Genomic DNA, 12785 nt, shown 5'->3' with positions numbered 1-12785 from the left:
TCTAGTAACCCTTAGTAGTGATTAGCATGCAATTTCTCCCTACAATATCACCCCTGATTCACGCATTAAGGTCATGAGAATAAAGGAAATGATCACCAACGAAAGAAGCTTTTGATCGGTAAACAAATTCTCCTTGTCAGCACCTTAAGAAATTTATAAAGAAGAGTATGGAGAACATGTACACTGATTTTAAAATGTGAAGGGGTTAAAGGAAGAGGTAAACAGACATTTTCTAGATTCACATTTGAGACTCACTTTCCTCTCACGGCAATAGGGATCGCAAGCTTCATACTAACTCAGGTCACGGACCGTTGACAATGTGATCAGATTGGATGTAGCGTGGGAAACATAATTCTGCACCCAAATTTCAAAATGAGGTGCTTGCTCGCGTGACAACAGCCTATTAAAGAGCAGTAAACAAGTTTGAGAGTTTGTATCGGGCGTAAGACCGGTAAACCGTAACTGACATTCTATTACAGCATGGCAGTATTGTGTACCTTTTTTCCTTTCCTTTTCTTCAGGTGCGGATAATTGCTTTATTGAGCCGACGGGAAAAAATGATACCGTTTATTCTCCCGAGTCTATCAGCTTGACTTTAAAAAATTGGAAAAGCTCTGGAGGATATGAAGGGGAGGTGTCATGGAAACCTTTCAAAGGTAAGCTAGGTGATCACACCAGTTTTAATCATCACTGCGGTCAGCCTGTATTAAGCGGTCCGCACGCCATTCCCCATGGGTAAACGCTTATAATACAAGTTTGACTGTATTTTCCGGAGAAGATATCCTAAATTTAAAAGCTATACCATTTGGACGCAATTCTCAGAAAAAAAAATTTCTTTTTGTTGAAATTTCTAGTCAAATGTTACACGCAGTGAAACTCTTAAAAGAAGACCCCAAGAAAGGAAATTTATTCCAGGTGTCCGCTTTTTAATAGGGTGTCGGCTTAAAAAAGTCTCGTAAATTGAACGTATATATTTTTTGGCACTCCCATCGGTTGAGAGCATGTCAGTTAATCTTACCAGGGCGAAGAGGTGATAGTAAATAAAACGAATAAATTAATTAAATTACTTACCTGTTACAAACAGGTAAGTAACCATAAGAAAAGCTAAATTTGCTCTAATTTTAGGCTTCGAAAGATGAAAATTCGAATCTGTCTCACGAGGTCTTAATTTTACAATTTCCTCCTCTAATGTAGGATTAAGGAGCAAACTTTTCCAAGGCCTAGGACACTTTCTAGGCTGCAATGTAGAATTAGCACAACCAGCTGAATTAAGGTTCTTTGACTTTTTACCAGATGACGCGTTAAACTGGACTGGATATAGAGTAATCTATGTCATAAACGATACTGTCATCAAATGCAGGGACTTTGGCAAGGTGAGGAAAATTTCCCCTTCGGAGCATGTTTTTCATTAATTGACGAGTTTACTCATTTTTGCTTCGTGGTGTGTCTGTTCACAAGAAGTCTACCACTTAATTGCACTGAGACTGCCTCCCACAACTCTCATATGCTTTTTTTTTCACAAAAGAAGATATAGACTTACTAAAACTATCACTTATGTCTTCTCAATGAGATCGTTCTTAAGACTTGCTGGCAAATGTTTCTGATTTGATAAAGAACTTTGACAATTTCAGTGGGGGATCAGGGAGGAGGGCACGAGAGGTCCAGAATCCCCCCCCCCCCCCCACACACAACACATATCTACGTTTTTGTTTTTTTTTTAATTATTCAACTTGTCAGGTACTAAAGTTCCTGGAATTGCAGAATCACATTTTACGATTTAAAATTCTATTTTATCTAATTAAACATGTCTTGGCTTGTTGAAGTTTGAGATCTGATAAAAATGTCTGTTATTTTGTGAACAAAAAAAAACGCAATCGAGGCACCGTTTACCAGAGGATATAAAGAAAAATGTAAAATTACCTTTCCGAAACTGCCCAGTAATGCCCCTAAAGAAATGCGCGCGGTGCGAACAACAATGTACAGAACCGTCACGCATATCTGTGACAGACTACTTTACGAATGATCCCTTACTGCACGGCCATTTACATTACCGCAGCCCAGGCCTATAACTATTAACCTGTTAACAAACCATACTCTGATGAGCTGAGTTTTTCGTAAGGTCGGATCCTGTGAGCAGTGTCACCTTTACTGGAAGATCGTACCTTTCATTGCTCTTTCGTTTTGTAGCAGTCACTGACGTTTATCATCCATACAATGATGGTTTCAACCCACACCACACCCAGCATACCACCCATTGCAGTACACCTTTGTACTAAGATGATGGCACACCGCTGCACTTCAATGGGCTACACTTCATGTGGTTTTAGGCTATTGCTAAACGATTTCTGAAAGCGTACTTGGCGGATATAGATTTTAGTTGAGCGAACAAAAACTGAGATACATGCCTAGTTAGAATAATTTTAATGTGTCTGTTTCAGAATTTTACGAGCTATAAAATACCATTGAAATTGCAAAGTGGATGGGACGTGACTGCTCTTGTAAGTAATTTGTGTCGTGCATATCAACTAACAGTTGAATTATGAGATCGAAATTTTCATCGCGTGATAGCGTCACAAGAAGTGTGGAAAGAGGAACTGAACTAGGCTGTTTGTTATCTTACATCTTAGCTGGAAGGCCTTTGCGCTTTAGGCGTGCCTGCTGAAAGGTAAAGCAGATACCCCTTTCGTCACTAACATTCAATTTGTATTTACATTTTCTTTTTCATTAGGTTACTCTTCTGCCATTCCCGACTGGATACAAGTTTTCGATCCCCTGTAAGCTAATGAGACGTGTTAACTATTATCAAGAGGGTTATGGTTATTAAATATCGTATAGATACTCAAGTATCAAGAAAGAGAATTCTGAACAGATATTACCAGCTTGCCAGATATTGACAGCCCGCCATGCTGTGTAGAGAATAACCCTCACATGATCCAACATGGTTAAGAATATTACATTCGAAATCGAAGCCTATCATTCTTTATTCCAATCACGGCTTCGTCAAATAACATCGAATGCCGTCAAGCCAAAGGCAATAAATGAAATCGGTCGGCGTGCCATGATTTTCTCAAGTTAAGACAGTGCGCTGTCTTCAAAGGATCTGCAAGATCATCTGGACTTCCAAGTTTTTTCTTCGGAAAACATTTCTGAAAGAGCTAGAGTCTCTTAGCCTTTCAAAAATTGCTTGCGGGGAGCAGAACGCGGAACCAAAATAATTTTTTTTCCTCTGCAAGCATCGAAATAAGCAGCAGGAGATTACATTTGTGTTGATTCGAGCCTTTTTAGCGAAAAATGAATCTTTCATTGAGAAAATCCAGAAAACGTTTCCTTTCTAATAACTTATTCCACATCCTGTTTCACTGAGCTAATTTTCGGTTAGATTATTCATTTCGCAATTAGATTGCAATTCACTGATAAGCAGCCTGTTTTTTTTTCTTCAGCATTTTTCCATTCTTTTTTTTTTCAGATTGTTTTGTTTCAGATGAAAAAAACTGTAAGAAAGGTGAGTCTTCGTTATAATATCAATGTGTGTATAGGTAATAAGTACGAGTAGAGTTAATTTTTTCAAAGACAACATTATTATTATTATTATTATTATTATTGTTATTTTCATTATTAGTTGTAGTAGTAGTAGTAGTAGCAGCAGCAGCAGCAGTTGTGGTGGTAATAGTAGTCGAATTGTTGTGGTGGGTCATGTTGTACCTGCTATAACTTTGTAATTCTAAAAAGATATTTATTAACAAATTTTTGACCCTCTTTAGGATCAACGATAGAAATAACAACAACAAAAGCATCAGCAACAACAACAATATCAACACCAGGTTTGCTTTTAAAAGATTGCATACTTCAATTTTGAGACACCAAAGCTGTAGAAATGAATCTAAGCTTTCACATGCCTACTTTCCGACTGGAAAATGGAAAGTTTCTTTATGCAGAGGCACATAATTCTTAATACGTACTTAATGTTTAACTCCACTTCCTACGTTTTAAAATTTTATGTTTCATACTTTTTGCCTTTTGATTTAATCATGTTTCCACAAACAATACATAAAATATACGACTTTCTACGATAATTACTGACAACTACCTATAACACGATCAGGTTAACTTTTTTTTCCTGTATTAAGTAAAATTCTTGCAAATTTTAAAAATTTAACCCTTTCGACGCTAAATCACCTTTACTGTTTGATAAATATTTATGCAAAATATCTTCGTCAATTACTGGAAGGATGTCCGAAGAAGGCCTTGAAGTGACTAAACGAATCATGTGTACTATAGGTGGCCTCGGTCGACATATCGGCTGATACATCGGCCGATATATCGGTCGACTATCGACCGACTATAGGTCGACTATAGGTCGACAGTCGACCGACGATCGGCCGATAGTCGACCGATAGATCGGCCGACAGTGGACCGATATATCGGCCGACAGTGGACCGATAAATGTGCACATATCGGCTGATGCATCGGCCGACAGTTGGCCGATATATCGGTCGATTATCGGTCGACAATCGACCGATAGTCGGTCGATTGTCGGTCGATTGTCGACCGATCGTCGACCGACAGTCGACCAATAGTCGACCGATAGTCGAACGATATATCGGCCGACAGTCGACCGATAATTGTGCACATATGGGGTGATGCATTGGTCGACTATCGGTCTATATATCGGTCGACTATCGGTCGACTATCGGTCGACTATCGGTCGACTATCTATCGACTATCGGTCGACTATCGGTCGACTATCGGTCGACTATCGGTCGACTATCGGTCGACTATCGGTCGACTATCGCTATGTCCTATTTACAACTACTAGTTTCAGTAGTGTTCTTAGCTGCGAGGATCTTCTAATTTCATCTCTCCACCGCAGTGCAAATATGTGAATTTTCATATATCTAAATTCTTCATTTACTTGGATGTTTATTTGTACCCAATTCATTGACCAGCTCCCAGTTGGCTTGTTAGCTCAATTGGTAGAGCGCTGCACCGGTATCGCAGAGGTCATGGGTTCAAATCCCGTACGGGCCTGAATTTTTTCAGGTCCTATTTACAACTACTAGTTTCAGTAGTGTTCTTAGCTGCGAGGATCTTCTAATTTCATGTCCGTGCCTTATTCGGGCAAAAAAATTATGGTCTTCGGTCTTCGGTCTTCGGTCTTTGGTCTTTGGTCTTCGGTCTTCGGTCTTCGTTTTGTAGACACCCGATTCTTCCGGACAAGATTCAAAATACTGTGAGGAAACTGTAAAATGACGAACGGCGAATGTATTTACCGTAAAACAGTTGACTATATGTCCAGGATGGCTCCTGAGAAAGATGATTTTAGAACGTTTTCAGACAGGTTTTTGCTATATTTAGTCAGAGTTCGTAAACATGAAAGCAAATGCTCACGGGCAAAGAGTTTCCATCATAAACTACAGCACCTGTGTTATCATCATCTTCCCTTGGCACAAGCGGTAAGATGAAATGATCATTTCAATCTTCAAAGCATAATATAAGCTGCCTATTTAGGTTTTCTAGCCGAATACTGGTCAATCACAAGGGCTCTTCACATGATGGACTCAGTTTTCGCTTAATGTGGTACCGTAGGGAGTTTTGTGTTAGGTTTTCTCTTTGAGAGTGCTCAGTCCTTGTATTATTTTGCTTATTTCTCACTACGACCATGTTCAAATTGAACAGGTATTGATGCAAAATGCTTTGATAGTACAGGAGGCCAGTTTCGCAAAAATGTTTGATATTCCGTTTCACTCTAGTAACCCTTAGCAGTGATTAGCATGCAATTTCTCCCTACAATATTACCCCTAAATCACATATTAAGGTTATGAGAATAAAGGAAATGATCACCAACGAAAGAAGCTTTTGATCGGTAAACAAATTCTCCTTGTCAGCACCTTAAGAAATGTATAAAGAACAGTATGGAGAATATGTATACTGATTTTAGGGTGTAAAGGGTTAAAGGAAGAGGTAAACACATTTTCTAAATTCACATTTGAGACTCACTTTCCTCTCACGGCAATAGGGATTACAAACTTCATACTAACTCAGGTCACGGACTGTTGACAATGTGATCAGATTGGATGTAGCGTAGGAAACATAATTTTGCACCCAAAATGCCAACAACAGCCTATTAAAGAGCAGTAAACAAGTTTGAGAGTTTGTATCGGGCGTGAGACTGGTAAACCGTAACTGACATTCTACAACGTGGCAGTATTGTGTACCTTTTTTCCTTTCCTTTTTTTCAGATGCGCCTAAATGCTTTAAGCCGAAGGGAAAAAATGACACCATTTATTCTCCCGAGTCTATCAGCTTGACTTTAAAAAATTGGAAAAGCTCTGGAGGATATGAAGGGGAGGTGTCATGGAAACCTTTCAAAGGTAAGCAAGGGGATCACACCAGTTTTAATCATCACTGCGGTCAGCCTTTATTAAGCGGTCCGCACGCCATTCCCCATGGGTAAACGCTTATAATACAAGTTTGACTGTATTTCCGGAGAAGATATCCTAAATTTAAAAGCTATACCATTTGGATGCAATTCTCAGAAAAAAAATTTCGCTTTGTTGAAATTTCTAGTCAAATTTTACACGCAGTGAACCTCTTAAAAGAAGACCCCACGATGATTTATTCCAGGTGTCCGCTTTTTAATAGGGTGTCGGCTTACAAAAGTCTCGTAAATTGAACGTATATATTTTTTGGCACTCCCATCGGTTGAGAGCATGTCAGTTAATCTTACCAGGGCGAAGAGGTGATAGTAAATAAAACGAATAAATTAATTAAATTACTTACCTGTTACAAACAGGTAAGTAACCATAAGAAAAGCTAAATTTGCTCTAATTTTAGGCTTCGAAAGATGAAAATTCGAATCTGTCTCACGAGGTCTTAATTTTACAATTTCCTCCTCTAATGTAGGATTAAGGAGCAAACTTTTCCAAGGCCTAGGACACTTTCTAGGCTGCAATGTAGAATTAGCACAACCAGCTGAATTAAGGTTCTTTGACTTTTTACCAGATGACGCGTTAAACTGGACTGGATATAGAGTAATCTATGTCATAAACGATACTGTCATCAAATGCAGGGACTTTGGCAAGGTGAGGAAAATTTCCCCTTCGGAGCATGTTTTTCATTAATTGACGAGTTTACTCATTTTTGCTTCGTGGTGTGTCTGTTCACAAGAAGTCTACCACTTAATTGCACTGAGACTGCCTCCCACAACTCTCATATGCTTTTTTTTTCACAAAAGAAGATATAGACTTACTAAAACTATCACTTATGTCTTCTCAATGAGATCGTTCTTAAGACTTGCTGGCAAATGTTTCTGATTTGATAAAGAACTTTGACAATTTCAGTGGGGGATCAGGGAGGAGGGCACGAGAGGTCCACACCCCCCCCCCCCCCCCCACACACAACACATATCTACGTTTTTGTTGTTTTTTTTTTAATTATTCAACTTGTCAGGTACTAAAGTTCCTGGAATTGCAGAATCACATTTTACGATTTAAAATTCTATTTTATCTAATTAAACATGTCTTGGCTTGTTGAAGTTTGAGATCTGATAAAAATGTCTGTTATTTTGTGAACAAAAAAAAAACGCAATCGAGGCACCGTTTACCAGAGGATATAAAGAAAAATGTAAAATTCCCTTTCCGAAACTGCCCAGTAATACCCCTAAAGAAATGCACGCGTTGCGAACAACAATGTACAGAACCGTCACGCATATCTGTGACAGACTACTTTACGAATGATCCCTCACTGCACGGCCATTTACATTACCGCAGCCCAGGCCTATAACTATTAACCTGTTCACAAACCATACTCTGATGAGCTGAGGTTCTCGTAAGGTCGGATCCTGTGAGCAGTGTCACCTTTACTGGAAGATCGTACCTTTCATTTCTCTTTCGTTTTGTAGCGGTCACTGACGCCACACCCAGCACACTACCCATTGCAGTACACCTTAGTACTAAGATGATGGCACTCTGCTGCACTTCAATGGGTTACACTTCATGTGGTTTTAGGCTATTGCTAAACGATTTCTGAAAGCGTACTTGGCGGATATAGATTTTAGTTAAGCGAAAAAAAACTGAGATACATGCCCAGTTAGCATAATTTTACTGTGTCTGTTTCAGAATTTTACGAGCTATAAAATACCATTGAAATTGCAAAGTGGATGGGACGTGACTGCTCTTGTAAGTAATTTGTGTCGTGCATATCAACTAACAGTTGAATCATGAGATCGAAATTTTTATCGCGTGATAGCGTCACAAGAAGTGTGGAAAGAGGAACTGAACTAGGCTGTTTGTTATCTTACATCTTAGCTGGAAGGCCTTTGCGCTTTAGGCGTGCCTGCTGAAAGGTAAAGCAGATACCCCTTTCGTCATTAACATTCAATTTGTATTTACATTTTCTTTTTCATTAGGTTACTCTTCTGCCATTCCCGACTGGATACAAGTTTTCGATCCCCTGTAAGCTAATGAGACGTGTTAACTATTATCAAGAGGGTTATGGTTATTAAATATCGTATAGATACTCAAGTATCAAGAAAGAGAAATTCTGAACAGATATTACCAGCTTTCCGGATATTGATAGCCCGCCATGCTGTGTAGAGAATAACCCTCACATGATCCAACTTGGTTAAGAATATTACATTCGAAATCGAAGCCTATCATTCTTTATTCCAATCACGGCTTCGTCAAATAACATCGAATGCCGTCAAGCCAAAGGCAATAAATGAAATCGATCGGCGTGCCATGATTTTCTCAAGTTAAGACAGTGCGCTGTCTTCAAAGGATCTGCAAGATCATCTGGACTTCCAAGTTTTTTCTTCGGAAAACATTTCTGAAAGAGCTAGAGTCTCTTAGCCTTTCAAAAATGGCTTGCGGAGAACAGAACGCGGAACCAAAATGATTTGTTTTTTTTCCTCTGCAAGCATCGAAATAAGCAGCAGGAGTTTACATTTGTGTTGATTCGAACCTTTTAAGCCAAAAATGAATCTTTCATTAAGAAGATCCAGAAAACGTTTCTTTTCTAATAACTTATTCCACATCCTGTTTCACTGAGCTAATTTTCGGTTAGATTATTCACTTCGCAATTAGATTGCAATTTACTGTTAAGCAGCCTGTTTTTTTCTTCAGCATTTTTCCATTCTTTTTTTTTCAGATTGTTTTGTTTCAGATGAAAAAAACTGTAAGAAAGGTGAGTCTTCGTTATAATATCAATGTGTGTATAGGTAATAAGCATGAGTAGAATTAATTTTTTCAAGACAACAATTTTGCATGAGCCCTTTTTTAGCGAACGCAGTTTGTAGCCTTTGAAAACTTAAAAGCGCTTATTTACACCAAATTGCATGAGAAATCATTCTATTACTCATTGAAAATTTACATGAAAGAAGTATCACACAAAGTCAAGTTAGACGAAATTTGGACTGCGCGCCCGATTTTCAAACCCTCGACAACGAACGGCTACATTTGAGAAGTGCCGTCACAGGCTCTGAGGCTAGATTAGACATCAAGGCGGGAGGTTTCTGGTCAAGAGGAATTACGGCATTTTTTGATGTAAGAGTTACGCACGTTAACTCCAAGTGTTACCAGAACCTTTTTTTTAAGGGCAATTTTCAAGCTAAATGCTTTTGTATTATACGTGATTTTGAATTTTTATGAAATCTCGTACACTCATTTTATCAATTGTATTTTGTGAATAATCTTGAATTATTATTATTATTGTTATTATTATTATTGTTATTTTCATTATTAGTCGTAGTAGTAGAAGTAGTAGTATTAGTAGTAGTGGTAGTAATAGTAGTCGTATTGTTGTTGTGGGTCATGTTGTACCTGCTATAACTTTGTAATTCTAAAAAAATATTTATTAACAAATTTTTGATCCTCTTTAGGATCAAAGGTAAGCAATAACAACAACAAAAGCACCAGCAACAACAACATATTAACACCAGGTTTGCTTTTAAAAGATTGCATACTTCAATTTTGAGACATCAAAGCTGTAGAAATGAATCTAAGCTTTCACATGCCTACTTTCTGACTGGAAAATGGAAAACTTTTTTTCTGCAGAGGCACATAATTCTTAATACGTACTTAATGACAACGTACTGTTAAATTTCTTGAAGGGATCAGCAGACTTTACAACAGACCTAATAGTAGTGCGAATTAGTTAAAATTAGGACACAAATTGTTTTTCTTGAGTATACAGCCTCCATTTACAATTTTGGCAAATAGATATGTTTTATATATTCATTGCAAATATTGTTCTACCAGCCATAAACTTTATTTTAAAGGGATAGTTTTCACGTAAAAATATGATTATCTTTTTAGTGTTTAACTCCACTTCCTACGTTTTAAAATTTCATGTTTCATACTTTTTGCCTTTTGATTTATTCATGTTTCCACAAACAATACATAAAAGATACGACTTTCTACGATAATTTCTGACAACTAGCTATAACACGATCAGGTTAACTTTTCTTTCCTGTATTAAGTAAAATTCTTGCAGATTTTAAAAATTGAACCCTTTCGACGCTAAATCACCTTTACTGTTTGATAACTCATCGAAATATTTATGCAAAATATCTTCGTCAATTACTGGAAGGATGTCCGAAGAAGGCCACGAAGGAATAACCTATTTAAGGGATTAAGAGATTATGCTTGTAGAGATCAACGTAGACAGAACAGGAATTTCTCGAAAATAGGGGTGCTGGAAAAATTTTGGTGATAACAAAAAACCTTCTGTTATCAAATTAAAATGGGTTGTCCGAAGCGAAGATTATGACAATACGACTTTCCTGTTTGATTTGATTTTTTTTTCAGGTAACAAAAATACGATCATTATCATTATTGGAGTAGTTTTGGCCATTGCCTTTTTGGCAGGCGTAATAGCAACCCTGCGTTATTGCCGACGATCGAAAACCGATCTTACACCATCGATGCCAGGTTAGTTTTTTCCCCTCAAAATTCACCTGAATTCAATCCAACAGTCGGATGCACCTCGTTATGCTCGCATACCATTTTAATAAGTTCTAGCTACATTTTGACGTCGTCTGTGATCTATTATTGATGGCATTCAGGAGACACATCTCCCTCATGAAATTAGGATATATCGCTCTTGTAAGATTAGAAAACTGCTATACTCAGACTCACATCATCTGTGATCAACAATACGTACTTCTTTGATTTTTCAGATTTAAAATTTGAGTACGATGCATTCGTTATATTCAGCTCACAAGACTCGGATTGGGTGGTAAACACTCTCATCCCAACTCTGGAAAAAAAGCATGGCTTGAAGTGCTGCATACATTACAGAAATTTCACACCAGGAGTCCTTTTTAGGGACAATGTGGTGGACAGTGTTTACAAGTGTAGAAAAACCCTTGCTATTGTCTCTACTCACTTTTTTGATAGTAATTATTGTGGATCAGAACTGGATTTCGCCCTTCATCGACTTATGGAAAAGAGGGACGACAGCCTAGTTGTCATCAAACTTGATGAAGTTGATAAAAGGAAACTTCCCATGGAACTGCAAGAGAGGAGTTACATAGACTATTCAAAATCAGTCGAAAAAAAAGCGTGGGAGAAAAAATTGGTTGACTGCTTAAAGAACAAAGCTAAAAAATAAAGCAAAGCAAGCAATAAATCATAAACAGAAAAAGCAAACGACGATACTTGCCTTGTAAGCTTTCTCGTGGGGGCCATGTTGTAATACGAAAGGGACTGCAGGACAAAATTCAAACTTTCAAGAGAGACATCATTGACTTATCTATTTCTGTATTACTGTGTTACAAATCTAATTTTCGACAGACATGTCATCTCTATTCTCGCATCTGCTATGTGTTGCACGTACACCTATTTTGTTTCGTCATTTCTATCCGTTTCCGGTGAGAAGTTGAAAAGACACTTCGTGAAAGGTAGCGACCCGATCAAATAACATGTTTACCTCAATCTAATCTGAAATTTTCACATGAATGTTAATGGCTCGTATCAGTAGTAATTCTGCAATAATTTCAGGGAACATTATTCGACCAGCTTCGCCCTGTAGCTTTTTCACAAAAGGGCAGTCTTTTTCAAGATGAGATGAGTACACACACACACACACACACACACACGCACACACACACACACACAATAAAATTTAAAAAATTTAAAAAAGAAAGAAAGAAGGAACTAGTTGACAAGAAATATAAATATCGAATCGCAAAGAATCCTTAATGTGAAACAAGTTAATTAAGTGCTTCGCTCTTTCATAGTTATTTCCCTCAAAGGGGTTGGGTAACGTAGTTACCACTTTGTTGTGCTGAAAGGACAAGTGGGTATTGACGTTTGAAACAGGCTGAATATGTTATACAGCTTGATATCAGCTGCATGTCAATTACCAGTAGCCTTTACACCTATTTTCAACGTCCAATTGTAAAATGCCACTTACTGAAAACCTAAGTGACTTTTATAGAGTTTGAAATATTAATGTCATTATGATTCGTAGCAGACCGGAAATAACCCAGCTTTTCATTTTCTTTACTCACAATACAAGGCAGATGCAAAAACTCATGCCGGGATCTGCTCTCCACTCATCGTCGGTGTCGACAAATTGTAAGGGTGGGATAAGTTAATAACGTTTATTAGAAATCTTCCAAATTTGGAATTCTTCTATTATCATCGTGAATTTATTTATCGATTTAATTTTTATTTTGAAGAAGATGAAGCGAGAGGCCCTATCTTTTCAAGACAGAAAAAAAACACGTTTAATACACATGCGGAAATGGCATACTGGATGTAAAAGGTTTCTGTTGTTTCTAA

At 37.7% G+C, this 12785-nt stretch overlaps 1 protein-coding gene and 1 long non-coding RNA gene across 8 annotated transcripts in view; both read left to right on the top strand.

Moving 5' to 3' along the window:
• The window catches only part of LOC131788951 (uncharacterized), a 61595-nt gene that overhangs the window by 4959 nt on the left and 43851 nt on the right, over positions 1-12785 (top strand). For 3 of the 6 annotated variants that reach the window (XM_066165771.1, XM_066165775.1, XM_066165773.1), the window contains exons 4-14: positions 522-656; positions 1294-1373; positions 2439-2498; positions 2729-2774; positions 3467-3502; positions 3762-3821; positions 6240-6371; positions 7003-7082; positions 8118-8177; positions 8408-8453; positions 9148-9183. In XM_066165771.1, coding sequence (XP_066021868.1) covers positions 522-656; positions 1294-1373; positions 2439-2498; positions 2729-2774; positions 3467-3502; positions 3762-3821; positions 6240-6371; positions 7003-7082; positions 8118-8177; positions 8408-8453; positions 9148-9183 — 771 coding nt within the window. The remainder of the gene's footprint in view (positions 1-521; positions 657-1293; positions 1374-2438; positions 2499-2728; positions 2775-3466; positions 3503-3761; positions 3822-6239; positions 6372-7002; positions 7083-8117; positions 8178-8407; positions 8454-9147; positions 9184-12785) is intronic. The other 3 variants (XM_066165772.1, XM_066165774.1, XM_066165776.1) reach the window with 1 other exon arrangement.
• LOC131796354 (uncharacterized) lies at positions 9862-12215 on the top strand. Of its 2 annotated transcripts, XR_010717263.1 has the most exons (3): positions 9862-9937; positions 10806-10928; positions 11177-12215. It is a non-coding gene; the product is annotated as an uncharacterized lncRNA (long non-coding RNA). The 2 variants fall into 2 exon arrangements; XR_010717262.1 differs by lacking the exon at positions 9862-9937 and having other exon boundaries at positions 9949-10928.

The sequence above is a fragment of the Pocillopora verrucosa genome, chromosome 4 (assembly GCF_036669915.1).
Source record: "Pocillopora verrucosa isolate sample1 chromosome 4, ASM3666991v2, whole genome shotgun sequence".
Lineage (NCBI taxonomy): Eukaryota > Metazoa > Cnidaria > Anthozoa > Scleractinia > Pocilloporidae > Pocillopora > Pocillopora verrucosa.
This window is presented reverse-complemented; position numbering and strand designations above follow the sequence as displayed.